This window comes from Mobula birostris, chromosome 6 (assembly GCF_030028105.1).
Source record: "Mobula birostris isolate sMobBir1 chromosome 6, sMobBir1.hap1, whole genome shotgun sequence".
Taxonomy (NCBI): Eukaryota; Metazoa; Chordata; class Chondrichthyes; order Myliobatiformes; family Myliobatidae; genus Mobula; species Mobula birostris.
In genome coordinates, this window is record NC_092375.1 from 119,631,080 (window position 1) to 119,652,945 (window position 21,866).

The 21,866-nt window shown below is 44.8% G+C and overlaps 1 protein-coding gene across 2 annotated transcripts in view; it reads right to left on the minus strand.

The window, feature by feature from the left end:
* rpe (ribulose-5-phosphate-3-epimerase) overlaps positions 1-21,866 on the minus strand; it is an 89,012-nt gene that overhangs the window by 62,526 nt on the left and 4,620 nt on the right. For both annotated transcript variants that reach the window (XM_072261163.1, XM_072261162.1), the window contains exons 2-5: positions 20,204-20,283; positions 18,508-18,647; positions 4,981-5,115; positions 4,282-4,368 (exon numbers count right to left, since the gene is read on the minus strand). In XM_072261163.1, coding sequence (XP_072117264.1) covers positions 4,282-4,368; positions 4,981-5,115; positions 18,508-18,647; positions 20,204-20,283 — 442 coding nt within the window. The remainder of the gene's footprint in view (positions 1-4,281; positions 4,369-4,980; positions 5,116-18,507; positions 18,648-20,203; positions 20,284-21,866) is intronic.

Consider the following 21,866-nt stretch of genomic DNA (forward strand, 5'->3'; position numbering starts at 1 on the left):
TTCGCCTTTTGTCCTCACGGTTCTGTGCCCCTGCCTGGACCACGTCACACCTATCCCTTGCACTTGCACTCCCCCATTGTTGGGAGTGTGCAGAGCCGAGGCACTGGTTGCCGATAATGTCTCTCAATTGCAAAGAGCTCACTACCTGGTCCAAGGCTGAGCTGGCAGCTCACTCATGTTGTGATCTTGTTGTGACTCCTGTCTGGTTTATTAGCTTGTCATCGGAGCCCCTCAGTGTTAACACAACTCTATACTTTGCCACCTTGAACTCCTCCACTACCGATGACTACAGGAGCTGTAGCTGGCCTGATCTTATGCAGAGCCCCACTGAAGAAAAACTTGAGGGGATCGCCAACCACCTCCACAGGTGCTTGTCAACTTTCCTCCCTTTGCCTTCTACAGTGGTTATGGGGAACTCGTTCACTGTGAAAAGCCAGAGCAGCCTTGGTGGTACAACCATGTCTTAAATTTACCAGTTTTGTCGATCTTCTTCAGCCACGCGTCATGTCTACTTTACAGTGTTGGTGATGTTGGCACTGTCACTGCTGCATTAAACTTTCCAAGACACTGTACTGGGCTGTCCTCTATGGATGGAATGACTGCTCCCTTGCTAGTAACCTTGTCTTTTTGATCACCATGCATCTGGACTTCTTGGCCTTGAAGGTCATCCTAGCCCAGTTAGCTATGCTGTCCAGAGTTTCCAATACCCATCTTGCTTGGACATAGGCTACAGTGGTTACTGTGATGTCATCCTTGAATCCCCGTATTGCAAGTTATCGGATCCCGGGCTCCAACACTGGACCTTGGGTTAGGTCTGCTGCTGGTGATATGAGCTTCACACCCATGACAAACAAAATGGGGGAGATGATTCAGCCGACTGGAATCACTTTTTGGAGGTCTTGCCACCTGGTTGTAAAGTGGGCTGAAGTGAAGCGTAGCTTGAATTCTCCTAGGTAGATCATATCCCACGTTACTGGCAGGATATGGTAGTGGTCCAGGCCAACCTGGATGTGTGTGTATTGATCCACAGGCGTTGGCAATGTCTAACCAGACGACTGTTAGGTCGCCTTTCTTCTGCCTGGCCTCACGGATCAATTGGCTGATTATTGAGGTGTGTTCAACGCACCCAGAAAAACCTGGGATGCCACCTCTCTGGATGGATGTGTTAATATAGTGGTTCTCCATTAAATAAGATGTCAGCCATCTCGCTAGCACCCAGAAGAATATCTTGCACTCCACACTACTGAGGAAGATTGTCCTAAACTGAGTGATTGTGGAGGAATCTTCTTCCTTGGCAACAAAGCATCCTTCGGCCATTTCCTGGCTTAGTGGGATAGAGCCTTTGGTCCAAATCTTCCTCATTATCTTCCACAACCTCCAGAGTTTTGTGCATTTCTTATATACTTTGTAGGGTATACTACTTGACCCTGGGGTGGCAGATGACTTTGATCTCCCTCCTGTTTGGTTGCCATTATGGTTTAAGATCCCCTTTTTTCTCCATAGGTCTGAATCACTCGTTAGCAAAGCTGAACACAATGGCTGTGAGGGAGTCGATTTTCCTGCAGACAGGTCCTGCCCATGTAGCTTCCAAGATGCAATCCAGGTTGTCATCGAACTGCTTCCAAAATACACTGATGATCTAGGCCATCTGATCCTCTCTTTCCTTGATGAATGGATTAGGTGTCCAAGGGGGCACTCACTTGATCGCTTCTTTGGCACTGGGGCGGCACAGGCGCCGAGATGTTAAGCTCTGTGGGGTGCTTCCCGGCTGGAGTTCTCTATCATCTAACTGGATGCTGAGTCCACGCGTTAAACTTGAGTGGCCTTCGTTCTGCAGCTGGACCTGCTTTGGTGTATCAAGGCCTTCGACGTTCTTGCAGATTTTGCCACAACAGCACTTTGCAATGAATACCTCCCCAGTCAGCATTGTTTGCTTGAGCCTTCTTGTTATCGTATTTCTAGTCCTGGCCATTGCCATTATGTCTGTCCTGTTGAGTCTCTCATCCTCCCCACCTCTTGGGAAATTCTGGGAATATTGTGTAGTTAGCACATCCGTAGCTTGTATGGGGCCCTCTCGCGAGTGCTACACACAAGGTTGCTAGCCTTGTGTGCCCGTGCCAGTCTTTCCTGGTGGTCAGCTGTCTTTCCAGCATCACCGACCTTTCCTGGTTGCCATGCAGTTTTTCCTGGAAGTCACCAGTGAACGAGAATGGCTTTTGAAGTACATTGCAGAACCTACCCGGAAACGGGCTGTTTTAGATTTGATCTCATGTAATGAGGCTTAATCAGGGCCCTAGTGATTATAAATATAATTCCAAATGTACTTTGAGCATGAACACCACGGATCCATAACCTGTACCATCTATTGACATAACAGCAATCATGCAATGAGGGAGGAGTGGTCTAGGGCAGACTGGGTAAACGAGTGAGAGAGAGGTCATTAGATGGTCAATGGCAAATATTTAAACAGTTGGTCTACATGTAGAGGATTTCATGAGACACACAATCTGGGGTTAACATAGGGAGTCAAGGAAAATGTTAAATTGAAAAGTATGGTATATTTTCCAGAGCAAGCAGTAAACTAAAGGACTGGTAAGTTTGAGGATCTAGCAAAAGACTATAAAGAATTTTGAGAGAAAACTTGCATGTAGTTTGAAAACAGCAGAAGTGTCTAATGATATAAAAGTAGGAAGGGGCTGCCTAAGGTAATAGTGGAGCCTCTAGAGAACAAGGCCGGTGAATTAATAACAGCAAAGAAATGACAGATGTGTGTTTTGTTAATTACAAAGGATAAATTATTGGAAAAGCTCAGGTGAGGCGCGAGAGAATTGCTAACATTGTTCTGTCGTTTAAGAAAGAATAAGCTGGGTAACTATAGATGGGTAAACCTGATGTCAGTAGTGGATATGTTTTTGGAAGATATTCTAAGGGACCGGATTTATAAGTATTTGGATAGACAGGGACTGGATCTATATGGCTTTACAGTCAATATGGCTTTTTGTATATGGTAAATTGAGTCTAACCAACTTCTGAGGAAAATTGATGAAGGAAAGCCAGTGATGTTGTCTACATGGACTTCAGCAAAGCCTTTGACAAGCTCCCACAGGAGTGTTTGGTCAAGAAGATACAATGGCTTGGCATTGAGGAAGAGGTAGTAATTGGATTAGATTTTCACTTTGTAGAAGCCAGAGAGCGGCAGTAGACTGTTGTCTCTCAAACTGGAGATCTGTGGCGTGGCAGTGGACAGCAAACAAGGCTATCAAAGCTTGTAGTGGGATCTGGACCAACTGGAAAATGGGTTGAAAATGGCAGATGAAAGTTAATGCGGACAATTATAAGGTTTTCAACTTTGGAAGGACAAAACAGCTTCGGACTTACAGAGTGAATGGTGGGGCACTGAGTGCAGTAGAACAGAGGAATCTGGGAATACAGTTCCATAATTCCTGAAAATGGCGACACAGGTAAATGGTGTCATAAATGCTTTTGGCATGCTGGCCTTCGTATATCAAGGTACTGAGTACAGGAATTAGATGTCATGTTTAAGTTGTTTAAGATGTTGGTGGAGCCTAATTTGGAGTATTGCATGTAGTTCTGGTCACCTACCTATATGAAAGACATCAATAAGATTAAAAGAGTGCAGAGAAAATTTACGAGGATGTTGTCAAGACTTGAGGACCTGAGTTATAGGAAAAAATTGAATAGGTTGGGATTTTTTTCCCCCCGGAGCATAGAATGAAGGGAGATTTGATAGAGATATATAAAACCATGAGGGGTATAACGGGAGTAAACGCAGGCAGGCTTTTTCCACTGAGGTTGGGCAAGACGAGAACTAGAGGTCATGAATTAAGAGAGAAAGATGAAATATTTAAGGAGAACTTGAAGGGAGAGGGGACTTCTTCATGGAATGAGATACCAGCAGAAGTGGTGGATACAGGTCTGTTTCTGTGCTGTAGTATTCTATGACTCTATGATACAAAAATAGGCTGAAGAATATGATGTGATATGTATGCTGTGCTTCTGCAACAAGATATAGATAGATTGGATGAGTAGGCAAGACTGATAAATGTAGTTCATGTGGGAATATGTGCGGACATGCACTTCAGCTAAAGTAATGAAAAGGCAGATTATCTACACTCACATCCAGCTAGTCCGAGGCACAGAATGGCCAAATAGAAGACCTGTGCAGTTGCAGTGAAAAGGAGTAAGGTGGAGAAGAGTGGAATTTACTTGAAGCTATTGATCAACCACATAGCTGTATTTCATTAGTTAAGGGTGAAATACCTCTGCACATTTGTGAATAGTGTCTGGTCCTACACCTCCATCAACTTCAATATCCAGAGAGGGAAACTGTGTCCTCAACCAGTGCACCTGAAACAAAATTTAAAGTTTTGAATGTCCCAAAGCTATTTCATAATTTTTCAGCAAAGGATGGCTCGATAAGGGAAGAAATATCCCACTTGACCCAACACCAAACAGGAAGACCTACCTGCAAATTGTGTATCAAGTTGTATCACAACTGAACTTGGCTCATTTTAGTAGTTAAGAACTAACCAGTGTTGTGTAAAACATAGAACAGTACAACACAGGAACAAACCTTTCAGCCCACAATGTTGTACCAAATCAATTAAGTAGTAAAACCGCCAAGTAAACTAATCTCTTGCTTATACAATGTCCACATCCTTCCATTTTCCTCACATTAATTGTGTATCTCTTAATAGACCCTTATGCATCTACCCAGGCACCCACCACTCTACAAAAAAATGCCCCTCACATCTCCTTTGAAGTTACCCCCTCACCTTAAATGCATGCTTTCTGGTATTAGACATTTCAGCCCCGGGAAAGAATCACCATATTATGCTTACATAATAAACCTAACCCACAGGAATGTTCCTTATCTACATTTTGAGTATTCTTCACTGTTTAAACAGCACAGCAAGCTGCAAAGTATCTTAAAACATAGCAAAATAGCCGATAAATTACCTTTGGCATCATATCACTCATGAACTTCTGACCACCGAATCCTGGCTCCACAGTCATTACCAGAGCCATATCGATCTGATTTGCCCATGGAGCCAGGTCTTCTACAGACGTTCCTGGTTTAATCGCCAGTCCCACCTGAAGAGGAAATATACAATAGATTGTGTTATGACACCCAGCTCACAACCTCAGTTATAGTGTGTCTGGGCAGTAGTCAAAGAGCAAAGACTTGTGGAAACAGGTAGTAGTTATCCTTCACCTTTGGACTGAGAAACACCTCATATACATGCATAGTGATGGAATAGGCCTCCTGTGGCAAGAAATGCAGATGTTGGATTTGGGCACTTATCTGATAACACCAGACAGCAAAGATTGTGTTTCCTGAATACTTCATGGATTTTGGGCTGCTGATCATGAAAATCGCCATGAAATTTCCCTATCACACACTATTTTTGAAATTGCCTATGTTTGGTATTCCAATTCATAATTCAAGTCAGAATAATTGATGGCAAGATTAAATAAGGCATTTTTGTTGATCCATAAATCTAACAGTGCACTCTTCTCGCTACTACCATCGGGGAGGAGGTACAGGAGTCTGAAGTTCCACACCACCAGGTTCAAAAACAGTCATTACCTTTCCACAACCACACTGCTGAAACAGCATGGTTAACTTCACTCAGCTCAACTCTGAACCAATTCCACAACCCGCAGACCCACTTTTAAGGACTTGACAACTCCTGTCCTCAGTATTTGTTTATTTATTTATTTTATAATTTGCACTCTGTCCACTTTTGCACATTGCTTGGTTTCTCAGTTTTTTTATTATGTACAGTTTTTCACAAATGTTATTGTATTTCTTTATCTCCCTGTAATTGCCTGCAATAAATCAATTTCAAGGTATCATACATTCTTTCATAATAAATTTACTTCCAACTTTGAAAGCATTCACAAAACAGTGCAATCTCTTAGCGTCTTACCAGGCTGTGATGCACCTGTTGGGTTACGCTTCAGTACACATCTAAAAGTTTGCTGAAGTTTAATCAATGCAAACTTTTAAAGAAATAGAGGCATCTTTGTGATGACTCCAGGATAAATCCTCTGATATGATAACACCAAGGAATTTAAAGTTAATGATACTCTCCACCTCTGATCCTATCACGAGCAAGGTGCCACGCGAGAGGCTGCTAAACGAGAGCCCCTAGTATTACAGGAAAGATATGATCATGGATAGATGATTGGCAGAAGGGAGCTTTTTCTGGTTGGCTGCTGGTCAATAATAGTGTTCCACAGAGGCCAGTGTTGGGACTGCTTCTTTTCGCTTTAAATGTCAATGATTTGAATGACGGAACTGATGGCTTTGTGGTCAAGTTTCCAGATGGCCTCCAAGTGGCCTCACTTGGCGTACTATGAGCAGTTTGGGCCCCTTATTTAAGAACAGGTATGCTGGCATTGGAGAGGGTTCAAAGGAGACTTGTGAGAATGGTACCGGGAATGAAAGGGTTATCATACCAGCAGCAACTCAAGGCTCTGGGGCTGTACTCACTTGAACTTTGGAGATCTCAATGAAACCTATCGAATGTTGAAAGGCCTAGATAGAGTGGATGTGAAGAGAATGTTTCCTTTTGTGAGGGAGTCTATGACCAGAGGGCACAGCCTCAAAATAGAGGAGTGTCTATTTAGAACAGAGAGGAGAAGGAATTTCTTCAGCCAGAGGGCGGTGAATCTGTGGAATTCATTGCCACAGGCGGCTGTGGGAGCCAAGTCACTGAGTGCATTTAAGGCGGAGGCTGATAGGTTCTTGATTAATCAGGGCGTGAAAGGTTATGGGGAAAAGGCAGGAAAACGGGGTTGAGAAAGATTTGGATGAGCCATGATGAAATGGCAGAACATAATTGACGGGCCAAATGGCCTGACTCTGCTATTTTTATGGTCTTATGATATAAGGATAAGTGGAGGGTCAGGATGTGTTAAGGAAGCAGGGAATCTGGAAAAGGACTTAGATTAGGACAAGGCACAAAGAAGAGGCAGATGAAATACTGTGTTGGGAAGTGTAATTCACTTTAGTAGAATGAATAAAGAGGTAAATCATTTTCAATACAGGGGGAAAATTCAGAAACCAGAGGTGCAAAGGGACTTGGGACGTGTAGGATTCCATAACGGTAACTAGCAAGTTGAGTCTGGTAAGGAAGGCAAAAGCAATGTTAGCACTCATTTAGAGAAGACTAGAGCAGAAGAGCAAGAACGTAATGCTGAGGCTTTATAAGGCATTGGTCAGATTGAACTTGGGAGTATTGAGAACAGTTTTGACCCACTATCCAAGAAAGGGTGCGCTGGTAATGGAGAAGGTCCAGAGGGTAATGAGGATAATTTACAGGAATGAAAAGGTTAACATTTAAGGAGCATTTGAAGGCTCTGTGCCCGTACTCAGTGGAGTTTGGAAGAATGGGAGGGGGGATTTCATTGAAACTTATTGAATATTAAAAACCTAGACAGAGTGGACATGGAGGCCATGTTTCTTTTAGTGGGGAGTCTAGGACCAGAGGGGACAGCCTCAGAATAAAGGGACATCCCTTTAGAAGAGAGATGAGGGCAAATTTCCTTAGCCAGAGAATTGTGAATTTGTGGAAATCATTGCCACAGACAGCTGTGGAGGCCCTCACTGGGTATATTCAAAGAGGAATTAGTCAGGGCAAGAAAGGTGACAAGAAGGCAGCAGGAGAAGTGGGTTGAGAGGGATAACAAATCAGCTATGATGGAAAGGCTGAGCAGACTTGATGGACTGAATGGCCTGATTCTGTTCCTATATCTTATGGTCACGCTGATTGCTAGGCTACTGAGCCACCTGCAATCAAGAGTACTAATTCAGAACACTTAACTAAGAATATCTTTAGAGTTCTAAGACAAAGACTAGTTGGTCTCTTACCAAATTTCATATTTTAATATAGAGGGGAGACTATTTTGCTGGGATTTTTTTTTAAAAACAGGAACATCACACTAGAGAACATTGTGGTTGCAGAAATCATTGGTTAGGGCGCACTCAGACCATTGTGTGCATTTCTGATCTCCATACTATAGGAAGGGTGCGGTTAAACCAGGGAGGATGCAGAAAACAGTCACAAGGGCATCGCTGGACTGGACAGCTGGAGTTAAAAGGAAAATCTGGATAAGCTGAGGCTATTTTCCCTGAATTGAAGGAGACTGACAGTGACCGTGTATAGGTTTATAAAATAAGGGGTGTAGAGATGGTGGATGGTCAGTTTTTTTCCTAGAGTAGGGGAGTTGAAAACTAGAGGGCATAGGTTTTAAGGAGAGAAGAAATATCTAAAGGGAATCAGAGATTTTCCAGAGAGCAGAGTGTGTATATGGAATAAACCACTGGATTAGGTGGTAGAGGTAGGAACTATTACAATATTTAAGATATTGGACAGGTACATGGATACAAAAGCTTTATGGCGATGTAGGTCAAACACACCTAAGTGGGATTAACACAGACATCTGGGTCAGCATGGACAAGTTAGGTGAAGGGCCCATTCTGTGCAGAGTAACTTTGGAGTTCTGTAATCAAGATGCGCAGAGTCGAAGAATGGAAAACGTCTTCAGAAATCCCAGGACAGAGCAGTAATTACCCAAACACAGACTAGGGGAGACAGTGCCAAGGGCCAGGAGAGAGGAATTTCTTGGTTGCACATAAAAACTTTCTCTCTCAATGAGAGAAGCAGTGTTGGACCTGGTTCTCAGAAATGGAAAAGGTCAAGCAGATTATGACCAAGTAAGTAACGATCTGGTGTTCAGAATACAAGCTGGGTTAAAATAGCTGTACGGCACTTTGTCAGATTCATTCTAAAAGTCAATGTCAGAATCAGGTGATTCTGTTGTGAAATGTGTTATTTTGTGGCAGTACAACAAAGCAAGACAAAAAAACTACACATTAAGCAAAAAAATTAAATAAATAGTACGAAAGAGGAATAGCAAAGGTAGTGTTCATGATAGTAAACGTGTCCATCATTGATGAATTCCATCAAATTGGCCAAAGCTGATTTGCCTTTAACGTCCAACCCTGTGATGTTCATTATAAGCCCATCCTTCTACCTTTGAAAAGGTCATTATATCCTTAATTAGCTCGCCACAACTAACTGGCGCTTTTTCTTGCAAAGAAAGCACAGCAACACTTTGTAGGCAGCTAACAAATCTATAAACAATTATACTAAACATACCTTTATTGTGACTACTGTGACGAGAATACACATAAATTAAGACGTTTGCTGGCCTGGGCTAGCATCAGTGGTATCAGCAGTTGGTCTGTCACCTGTCCTCAGGGGAAGGAGAGATAAGGAACAATGAAGCAGCATTTGGAGATGTGTAATGAAGGGACGGGAGAGAGAGAGCTGTCTAGAGCGGCTCCCCCTTTGAACCCTGAACTGTTTGAAGTGATGGACAGATGATCTGGAGATGTGTAATGAAGGGACGGGGGAGAGAGAGCTGTCTAGAGCGGCTCCCCCTTTGAACCCTGAACTGTTTGAAGTGATGGACAGGCGATACCCCAGCAGGGGGATAAGAAGGGACAGGTTCGCTAAGGCAGGACACACACGACACTCGAGGTAACGAGACCCTGGAAGCGGTGCGCCTCTCACGAGTTGGTGGGAAGTACTGGACCTTAAACGCACAGGGTGGAAAGGTACGATCAGCGGGAACCCGGTGTGTGTCCACCCTCGCTTGGGTGCCGGGTTCACTGCAGAGGATCGACCGCATCTGGAGGAGGGGTCACAGTCGGTGACCTCAGGTGACATCACCAAGGACCTGCCCGAAAGCTGCTTGTGAGCAATATCGCCGGTCTGTGAGTGGAAGCCGTTTCTGAATGATCAGTCGTTCCCGTTCTCTCTCTCCCTCCCCCCCCACGTTGTCCATCGCCATGGCAATGATTACTGCGAACTGAACTAAATCGAACTGGACTTTTGTGTCACTTTGAAATTGGTCATTTACCCCTAGACAACAATAGAGCTTGATTGATGCTGTTATCTTAATTCTGTGCACATGTGTGTTTATCATTGCTGAACTGTTGCATTTATTATCCTTTCGATTACTGTGTTGCTTGTTTCTTTAATAAAACTTTCTTAGTTCTAGTAATCCAGACTCCAACTGAGTGATCCATTTCTGCTGGTTTGGCAACCCAGTTACGGGGTACGTAACATAAGTGGGGTTCTCGTCCGCGATTTTGAACGCTAAATTTGGGACGGAGTAAATTGATTGGGTCAAAATTCCCGAAAGAAAGAAAAGACAAACAGCAGAAATGGAGGCTGAGGAATTTATAAAGGCGCCGACCTTGGAGGCATTAGAGGATGCCAGGAAATCGGAATTGGTAGCTGTGGCCAAATGGTTGAATCTTGCTAAGGGGAAGTCGACAATGAGGAGAGAGGAGATACACAGAGCTATCGTAGAGCACTATGTATCTAAATGTGTGCTTCCCCAAGGCGAGCTGGAGGTGGTGTCTAATGAAAAACCTGCTGGAGACGCGGTACAGGTACAGCTTGAAAAACTGAGATTCGAGCACGAGTTCCGGGTACGACAGTTGGAACGAGAAGAGAAAGAGAGGGACAGACAGTTACAGCGAGAAGAGCAGGAGAGAGAGTTAGAAAGGCAAGAGAGAGAGAGACAGTTGGAAAGAGAAGAGAAAGAGAGAGACAGACAGTTGGAGAGAGAAGAGAAAGAGAGGGACAGACAGTTGGAGAGAGAAGAGAAACAGAGGGAAAGGGAATTCGAATTGGAGAAGTTAAGGTTAAGGGCAGAGCAGGGGCTCGTGCCGAACCAAGGTGGAGGGTTCCGGGCGACCCAGGAGGTTAGGCTGGTTCCCCCATTTGACGATACCGACGTGGATCGGTACTTTCTCCATTTCGAGAAAGTGGCTATAAGTCAGGACTGGCCGAGGGATAAGTGGGTGGTTTTGCTTCAGAGTGTACTGAAAGGGAAAGCCCAAGAAGCTTACTCAGCTTTGTCCGTGGAAGATGCCCAGAGGTATGAGGTGGTGAAAGAGGCCATCCTCAGGATTGATGAGTTGATCCCGGAGGCATACCGGCAGAGGATCTGGAATGCGAGGAAGCAGTGGGACCGCACGTATTTGGAGTTTGCTCGTGAGATGCAGACATATTGTGAGCGTTGGTGCGCCTCAAAGGGGGTAGAGGGGGATTATGACAGACTGCTACAACTGATCTTGATTGAGCAGTTTAAAGGTTGTGTCCCTTAGGGTATGAGACCCTACCTAGATGAGAAGGAGGCAGCCACATTAGCCGCAACTGCTAAGTTAGCGGATGAGTATGCGTTGACGCATAAAATGAAGTTTGCCCCGAGTAAAGGCTATCAAAAGGGTCGTCAGGATGGCGGGGAGAGTCCGCCAGAAAAGTCAGTAAGTAAGCCGGGGACTAGTGAAAAGGATAAGGTAGACCGGGAGCAGTCTGGTAGGAAGTCCCCTGGGGTCGTCTGTTATAATTGTGGGAAAGTCGGACACTTGCGTCCAGGTGCTTTGCCCCAAGGAAGGAGACGGGGAAAGGAAAAACGGGGGTTCCGACTGGCTGTATTGAGCCGGCAAACCCACCCCCAAGGGAGAGGAGGTCTGATTAAGTTCAGGAAGGGCGCGAAAAGTTTATCTCAGCTGGATTGGTGTCAGTGAAGGAGGGGTTAAAACCAGTTCCAGTGCGGATCTGGAGAGACACGGGAGCGTGTCAGTCACTAATACTGAAGAGTGTTTTAGACTTTAGCTCAGAGACCGACACTGGGGAGGTCAGTGTGATAAAAGGCATTGGAAAAGGGACTGAAGCCGTGCCTTTGCACCAGATACACTTACAAAGCAACCTGGTCTCTGGACTAGTCACGATCGGGGTGAGGTCCGAATTACCGATGAAAGGCGTGGAAGTCTTGCTCGGTAATGACATCGCCGGGGGAATCATGTTCCCAGTCGTGAGATTGACACGTCAGCCTGCCAGCAGTGAGGCCTCGCCCACGGACTCACAGGTTCATCACGGGGCTGCGGTAGTGAATTTAGCTGAAACGTTTCTACCAGTCTTGTATGAGACGGGGGTAGAAAATGAAAAGAAGGAGTGTAGTGAGACAAGAGGTAGTGAGGGACCTGGGACAGACGTAGCAGTAGCCAGGAAAGAATTTGTGCAGACGCAGGAGCGAGACGAGGGGCTGATTGTTTTGGCAGAGACAGCTCTCTCTGACACAGACTTAACAAGGGAACTAGTAGGCTATTGTGCGGAGGAGGAAGTGCTAAGGAAGAAAGGGAAATCAAGTACAGTACCCGCAGATGAGGAATGGGGGGTGGTGCAAAAGCGTTATGGGGATGAGGTTTTTAACATGGCCCACGAGGTACCCCCCCCGGTGGACATCTTGCGGTGCTGGAGGAAACAGTTGGTGGAATCATGAAAGAGGTTTACCGGCTGCCCAGGGGGAAGGATGTTATTGATCATGACCGACGCGAACTGAGACGGTCACAGGCTTTTGATGCACTAACAAACCTAGTCGGTGTTAGCGTGGAAATCAGTGAAGCTAGGGTCCCCCCGATAAGAGAGAAAAACCATTTTGAAAAGATGAGTATGGTATCGACCAGATGGGAGAAGGCTATTGTTTTGGCCAGCTCTGCTGATAAGGTCTCTCCCTTAATCCCCGAACAAAGCGACTCTTTAGCAGTAATTAAACGACTCGCACCCGTGTGTTTGATTGTCCCGAGGCAATGCAAAGAACTGAATGTTGGGTGATGTCTGTTACAATAGGTCAGCCTAGCAAACAACAACCATATATAATGAGTAATTCAGTGACTAAAGGGCTGATGAACACAGAGGTGTGTATTGGCAATTTAATACGGCTGTCTGAAGCCAGCTTGATAGTGAACCTTGAAAAAAATGAATTTGGCCACACGAGGGTCACTTACCTGGGAATTGTGGTGACACAGGGGCAGCTGGCAGCGATGCAAGCTACAGTGCAGGCTATCGCTGACCACCCAACCCCGACAGACAAGAGGGCCCTCAGAAGGCTCTTGGAGAAGGTGGGGTACTGTAGGAGGTTTTGCAATAACTCGCGGTTACTACCCGTCCCCTCCTACTAAGCCCTTGCGAGAGAAAACTGAGTCGGAATGGGACGACCCTTGTTATTGTGGTCTGGGACAAAACCAAATGAGAGGTTACATTGATCGCAATCCATCAGTGTTTTTGGCCACTATGAAGTTTGCTGAGTTGGAGCCTGGTCTAAGGGATTATTAATAACACATATAAAAGGAACAGAAAATGTGATGACTGTCTGTCAAGGTGCTGACAACTTCAAATTCTCTGTATTAGCCAAATAGCTGATAAAGATGTGTATTTGTGTGTACCAAATAATGTACTCATGTTTGTAATTTTTACCCCGGTAAAAATCCTTAAAGGGGGGAAGTGTGACGAGAATACACATAAATTAAGATGTTTGCTGGCCTGGGCTAGCAACAGTGGCATCAGCAGTTGGTCTGCCACCTGTCCTCAGGGGGGAGGAGAGATAAGGAACAATGAAGCAGCATCTGGAGATGTGTAATGAAGGGACGGGAGAGAGAGCTGTCTGGAGCGGCTCCCCCTTTGAACCCTGAACTGTTTGAAGTGATGGACAGGCGATACCTCAGCAGGGGGATAAAAAGGGACAGGTTCGCTAAGGCAGGACACACACGACACTCGAGGTAACGAGACCCTGGAAGCGGTGCGCCTCTCACGAGTCGGTGGGAAGCTCTTGGACGGCTGATCAGGGGATCAGCCTTAAACGCACAGGGTGGAAAGGTACGATCAGCGGGAACCCGGTGTGTGTCCACCCTTGCTTGGTGCCGGGTTCACTGCAGAGGATCGACCGCATCTGGAGGAGGGGTCACAGTCGGTGACCTCAGGTGACATCACCAAGGACCTGCCCGAAAGCTGCTTGTGAGCAACATCGCCGGTCTGTGAGTGGAAGCCGTTTCTGAATGATCAGTCGTTCTCTCTCTCCCTCCCCCCCCACCTTGTCCATTGCCATGCCAACGATTACTGCGAACTGAACTATTAAATCGAACTGGACTTTTGTGTCACTTTGAAATTGGTCATTTACCCCTAGACAACAATAGAGCTTGATTGATGCTGTTATCTTAATTCTGTGCACATGTGTGTTTATCATTGCTGAACTGTTGCATTTATTATCCTTTCAATTACTGTGTTGCTTGTTTCTTTAATAAAACTTTCTTAGTTCTAGTAATCCAGACTCCAACTGAGTGATCCATTTCTGCTGGTTTGGCAACCCAGTTACGGGGTACGTAACACTACGATCACTGCAAACTGCAGCCTGTAATTTCCCATTGGGAGGTGAACCATCTGTACAACCTGGCACTTTAGTAGCATCCTGAAGAATTCTGCAATCTGGACTCTCAAGAATGCAGATGGTGGCCATTGCTGCAGTGGACTTCAGGTCAGATTAAAGCTGTGGGGCCTGGGCCTGAGAGTGGATAACAAACCGGAATTTGGGCGATTTAAGCACCGAGCCAGATTGAAAAGATTAAGGCATCGAGGCCAAGGACGAAGCACGAACTAGTGTTCAGCTCACTACTCCACGAGGGTTTATTCACTGAAGTGCTGAACTAACTCTGCAGCCTCATCACTAAACTGGCTCTGCAGCTGTGGCCTGCAGCCATTGGCATTCACCTCAGCACTGAACTGGCTCCATGACTGTGGACTTACATAGAACATAGAATAAGTACAGCACAGTACAGGCCCTTCGGCCCACATTGTTGTGCCAACCCTCAAATCCTGCCTCCCATATAACCCCCCAACTTAAATTCCTCCATATACCTGTCTAGTAGTCTCTTAAACTTCACTAGTGTATCTGCCTCCACCACTGACTCAGGCAATGCATTCCATGCACCAACCACTCTCTGAGTAAAAAACCTTCCTCTAATATTCCCCTTGAACTTCCCACCCCTTACTTTAAAGCCATGTCCTCTTGTATTGAGCAGTGGTGCCCTGAGGAAGAGGCGCTGGCTATCCACTCTATCTATTCCTTTTAATATCTTGTATACCTCTATTATGTCTCCTCTCATCCCCCTTCTCTCCAAAGAGTAAAGCCCTAGCTCCCTTAATCCCTGATCATAATCCATACTCTCTAAACCAGGCAGCATCCTGGTAAATCTCCTCTGTACCCTTTCCAATGCTTCCACATCCTTCCTATAGTGAAGCAACCAGAACTGGACACAGTACTCCAAGTGTGGCCTAACCAGAGTTTTATAGAGCTGCATCCTTACCTCGCGACTCTTAAACTCTATCCCTCGACTTATGAAACCTAACACCCCATAAGCTTTCTTAACTACGCTATCTACCTGTGAGGCAACTTTCAGGGATCTGTGGACATATACCCCCAGATTCCTCTGCTCCTCCACACTACCAAGTATCCTGCCATTTACTTTGTGCTCTGCCTTGGAGTTTGTCCTTCCAAAGTGTACCACCTCACACTTCTCCGGGTTGAACTCTATCTGCCACTTCTCAGCCCACTACTGCATCCTATCAATGTCTCTCTGCAATCTTTGGCAATCCTCGTGGTGGTGTTGTAGGTAGTGTTGTAGACACTATCTACAATACCACCAACCTTTGTGTCATCTGCAAACTTGCCAACCCACCCTTCTACCCCCACATCCAGGTCGTTAATAAAAATCACGAAAAGTAGAGTCCCAGAACAGATCCTTGTGGGCCACCACTAGTCACAACCCTCCAATCCGAATGTACTCCCTCCACCACTACCCTCTGCCTTCTACAGGCAAGCCAATTTTGAATCCACCTGGCCAAACTTCCCTGGATCCCATGCCTTCTGACTTTCTGTATAAGCCTACCGTGTGGAACCTTATCAAATGCATTACTAAAATCCATATAGATCACATCCACTGCACTATCCTCATCTATATGCCTGGTCACCTCCTCAAAGAACTCTATCAGGCTTGTTAGACACGATCTGCCCTTCACAAAGCCATGCTGACTGTCCCTGATCAGACCATGATTCTCTAAATGCCAATAGATCCTATCTTCAAGAATCTTTTCCAACAGCTTTCCCACCACAGACGTAAGGCTCACTGGTCTATAATTACCCGGACTATCCCTACTACCTTTTTTGAACAAAGGGACAACATTCACCTCCCTCCAATCCTCCAGTACCATTCCCATGGACAACGAGGACATAAAGATCCTAACCAGAGGCTCAGCAATCTCTTCCCTCGCCTCGTGGAGCAGCCTGGGGAATATTCTGTCACGCCACGGGGACTTATCCGTCCTAATGTATTTTAATAACTCCAACACCTCCTCTCCCTTAATATCAACATGCTCCAGAACATCAACCTCACTCATATTGTCCTCACCATCATCAAGTTCTGGGATTCTGAGGTTCATGGAGATTGGTTTGTTTGTTCTTTTTTTATTGCTTGCACAATTTATTCTTTCTTTTTCACACAATGTATGTTTAATTGTCTTTGTGATGTGAGGTTTTTCATGGATTCTATTGTCTTTCTTTGTTCTGTGGCTGCCTGCAAGAAGATGAACCTCAAGGTTGTATATGATAATAAATGTACTTTGAACCCTCCCAATTCATCACACTCATTTTTCTTGACTGCCTTGTGCAATAGATACTGAAATTTATAATTAAGTACTGAATACCTGAAGACAAGGAAAGCTGAGCTGATAAGAGAGCCAACGTACATCAGCAAAGAATAAATCACAATGGAATGTCATTTTTTTCCAGAAGAACCTACAACAAAGATTAGACAAAGATTGGAGCTAAGGAGCTAATGGAGACTCCTTTGCTTGCATCATCATTAACAGCTCTATTTCTATCTTTAATATTTCTATTTTTCCCTTTCAGGGGTCTTTTGAAGACCCTGACCTGGAGTTACATGTTGACTTCGGTTCTTTGTGGGAATGGGACCTGCTCACAGGGTTTCATGACTGGCCGTTATTCGCGATACCAAGGACATGGCCTAGAAGATTAGCTCGCCTTCAGAGTTCTGAGATTTCGTGGCTCTGGAGGCGGGCAAACTCATGGTTGGTGCCTCTGCAGGGAATCTGTGTGTCATGGGAGACGGAAGATCGAAACAGCAAGCTGGCTGCTGGCTGTGTGCCCAGAGACCCTAGATCTTTGGGCACAGAGCTCAGAAAAAGCAATGCAACTGACTTTTAACATCGCAGATCATCGCGTTGTTTGTTACGTCTCCCCTCTTGCTGTGAAAACGGAGACACCTCTTTCTCCCTTATTAGGAAGAGAGAGAGAGTCTGTGACATGTCGAATTACCAATTGAACAGGTAGTCTTCGGGGTGCTGCAAATCTTGTGTCTTTATTGATGCTTTGCTGCACGCTTCAGTGCTCAGTGGGGGTGCCAGTGCCATTTTTCTGCTGGTGGGTGTGGGGGGAGGGTCATTGCTTTGCCACTACTTACACGTGGGAGGGGGGAGCTGGGAGGGCTTTGGGATTCTAACATCTAACTGTCGCACATTCTTTGGGGCACTCCTCTGTTTTTGTGGATGGTTATGAAGAAAAAGCATTTCAGGATGTATACTGTATACATTTCCCTGACATTAAATGTACCTTTGAAACCTTTGGTTTTAGTTTGCACTGACTTTCAGCAAACATTAAGGTTCTGGAAAGGAGAAAGAAGACAAAAGCTCCTGGTATCAACTGAAGTTCACGTAAACAAAATCATTGTATTGACACATTGGAAAGCAGAAAATATAGATGACAATATAACACACTGAAAGGAAGCGATTATGGATTGGCGCTGATTATGGATTGGTCCTCAATTACTCACTGTGTTAAATGAATTCAAAAACACAATATATTCAAGACTATTGATAACACAATGATCAAGACGTGACGAGTTCAGAGGCACAAACACTTCCGGCACTGAACCCAGGTTGATTTTATTCAGATCACATCGATTGAATGGAATTGGCTGCTGGTTGTGTTCTACTGATCACCACAGAAGACGTAATTACTTTCAAAAGACCACAAGACATGAGAGCAGAATTAGGCAGTTAGCGCTAATGGATACTTTATTATCATGTAAAGCATTTAGCAACTTTTCCCTCAATGTCAGCAAAGAGCTGGTAATGGAGTTCAGGAAGGGAGGCAGTACATATGCTTCTACCTACATCAAAGGTGTTATACAGTGACCTGTCCCCAAGTGTTATACAGTGACAGACATGTCCCCACCCTATTGTACCACAATGTTGCACAGCAACAGATCCATCCCATCCTGTGACAACAAACCTGTCTTGTCCTGTACAGTACCTATTGCTTAAAATGCTGGCAATACATAACCAGTTCAAAAGGACACATTCCGGGGCATTATTCCGGCTGTTATTCCATAGTAGGGAACACAGCCAGCAGCCAGTTCCATTCAATCCACGTGATCTGAAACTAACAGCGAGCTACACAAATGAAATACTCTGAAGAACAGCAATTCATCAAACTCTCGCACACATCCACACACACCTCTGCGAATAGTACTTCCTCTCATCTTACCTTCATACAGTTTTCTCTGATGTCTTTGATGAGTGGACCTGGGTTGTCTGTAGCTTCCAGGTGGAATGTGTACTGATTTGCCCCAGCTACTGCCATTGGTTTCACCCACTGCTCTGGCTTTGAGACCATCATGTGCATGTCTGGAAAGCAAACAGTAGCTGGCAACACTTCTCAAAAAAAAACATTTCTTATCACTAGTGTTTGTAAAGATCAGATCTACAAAACTCAGGTCCTGCAAATATAAATAGCAATTGCTCTGCAAATGATAAGCACCATTTTCTCTCTTCATCCACAATGGTTAACAAAGTTCATAAGAGTTATTCACTCAATATGCACAACCCCACACGCACTCAGCCATAGCTGGATTTTAAGGGGAGTCTTAAAGGAGGTTCCTCCAAGATGACCACAACCTTTGGAGGCTTGGGTGCCTTAATGCCCAGAGAGTTATGTTGGCTAGAGTCAAGAACTTGTGCTTTGGCTCTTGGTAGAGTCACCCATGCCAAACAGGTCGTAGGGTAGAGGCCAAACTAAGAGTGGTCCACCAGTCCTTCAGGTCAGGACTAACAACCCTGACTGGTAAAACAAGGCTGTTATGGAACAGCAATGAAGAGTCCTTCTACGTCTGTGTGTGACTGTATCTTCAACCCAGGACTTGTACGGCCAACAGTAGTGAAAACCGAGAGGAAGCTACTGGAAGCTAGTGTGTCCCCTCTGGTCCTAGACTCCTCCACTATAAGAAACATACTGTCCATGTCCACTCTATCTTTTAATATTTGATCGGTTTCAATGAAATGTCTCATTTCTGTTCTAGAACGGACTTATTCTTGACAATCATTCTTCTCTATATCTCTAACCTCCTTTAACTCGCTGCCCACTATGCTGCTGACTTTTAGGGCAGCAATGAATGTCTTCAACCTTTGTCCGGTGTTCAGCCTGAACATTGCAGAGATTGAGGAGATTGTGGAAGATGGAAGGGCCCATGCAAGTCCTTGGCAAATAGGAGTAAAGGGAATTCCCAAGCATTCTATACATCAAAGGCAAGAAGGTAACCATGGAAAGAGTACGGCCACTCTATCTGTGATAGAGTGGACAACGAGAGCACATTTCCTACAGTGAGGGAGTCTGGGACCACAAAGCACTGCTTCAGGAAATAAGGATGTCCGTTTAAGAACAGGGATGAGGAGGAATTTCTTTTAGAGAGAAGTTGGTGTTGGAATTCATTGCCATAGATGGCTGTGGAGGCCAAGTCATTGGGTTATTTAAAGTGGAGATTGATAGGTTCTTGACGTCAAAGGTTGCAGAGAGAAAGCAGGAGAATGGGGTTCAGAGGGATAAATAATCAGCTATGATGGAATAGCAGCGCAAACGCAATAGGCCTAATGACCTAATTCTGCTCCTACGTCTTAAGGCCATATGTACTTGTGCACATGACAATAAACTCAATTTTAATTTTGGGTACCTATGTACCTGTGCACATGACAATAAGCTCAATTTTAATTTTGGGTACCCTAACCCTCACAACACAAACAGGGCTATAATGTACAATAACTTGATCAATTGAACGTGTGGGGCTGCATTACCTACCGCTTACAATGGAAATGCCACTTATCATTTTGGTCTGTGCCACCATCTCATGAACTTCGCTTGCGCAACCAAGCAGAACTGCACGTCGAGACACTGCTGGTTCAAGTCTTACCAAAGAAGGGCTCTTGTCCAAGTTCCTTCCGAAGACATTCTACCACAGGGTGACCGAAGGTGATGTTGGGCACAAAGTGGCTAGAAGAGTGAGTACAGAAAGTTTTTAGATATAAAGTTTGAATCATGACATTTCCTGGAATCGTAATATTACAATACACATTGAAACCATTCAGAATCAAAGTCATGGAACACTACAGCACAGAAACAGGCCCTTCTGCCCATCTTCCATTCCTAGTCCCATAGACCTGCAGCTGGACCATGGCCCGCCATACCCTCCCATCCATATAATTATCCAAATTTCTCTTAAAAGATGAATTTGAACACGCATCCACCACTTCCACTGGCAGCACATTTAATACTCTCTTCACTGAGTGAAGTAGTTCCCCCTTAAACAGTTCACCTTTCACACTTAACCCATGACTTCTAGTCCTAGTCTCAACCAACCTCAGCGGACAAAGCCTACTTGTGTTTACACTTTCTATACCACTCATAATCTCTTACACCTCTATCAAATCTGCCCTTCTCCTTGACTCCAAGGAATAAAGTCCTGGCCTATTCAACTTTCCTCTATAACTCCACACTCCAGTCCTGGCAACATCCTTGTAAAATTTCTTGTAGGTAGATGACCAGAACTGCACACAATACTCCAAATTAGGCCTCACCACCATCTTATACAACTTCAACATACATCTCAACTACTGTACTCAATACTTATGAAGGCTAATGTGCCAAATTTTTTCTCTTTACAACTCTGTCTTTACAACTCCAATTAAGAACCTGGTGGCATGGTGCGAAGACAATAACCTATCCCTCAACGTCAGCAAGACGAAGGAATTGGTTGTTAACTTCAGAAGGAGTAGCGGACCGCACGACCCAACTTACATCAGTGGTATGCAAGTGGAACAGGTCAAAAGCTTTAAGTTCCTCAGGGTCAATATCACAAATGACCTGACTTGGTCCACTGCCAAGAAGGTCCACCAGAGCCTTTACTTCCTGAGAAAACTAAAGAAATTTGGCCTGTCCCCTAAAACCCTAATTTTTATAGATGCACCGTAGAAAGCATTCTCCTAGGGTGCATCACAACCTGGTATGGAAGTTGACCTGTCCAAGACCGAAAGAAGCTGCAGAAGATCGTGAACACGGCGCAGCACATCACACAAACCAATCTTCCGTCCGTGGACTCACTTTTCACCGCACGCTGTCGGAGCAGTACTGCCAGGATAATCAAGGACACGACCCACCCAGCCAACACACTTTTCGTTCCTCTTCCCTCCGGGAGAAGGTTCAGGAGCTTGAAGGCTCATACGGCCAGATTTGGGAACAGCTTCTTTCCAACTGTGATAAGACTGCTGAATGGATCCTGACCCAGATCTGGGCCATACCCTCCAAATATCCGGACCTGCCTCTCAGTTTTTTTGCACTACCTTACTTCCCATTTTCCTATTTTCTATTTATGATTTATAATTTAAACTTTTAATATTTACTAATTTTAACTATTTCTAATATTTTTAATATTTGATATTTGTAATCCAGGGAGTGTGAAGCACAGAATCAAATATCACTGTGATGATTGTACGTTCTAGTACCAATTGTTTGGCGACTATAAAGTATAAAGTACAAGTACAAGTATCTACCTGTGACAACACTTTCAAGGAATTATC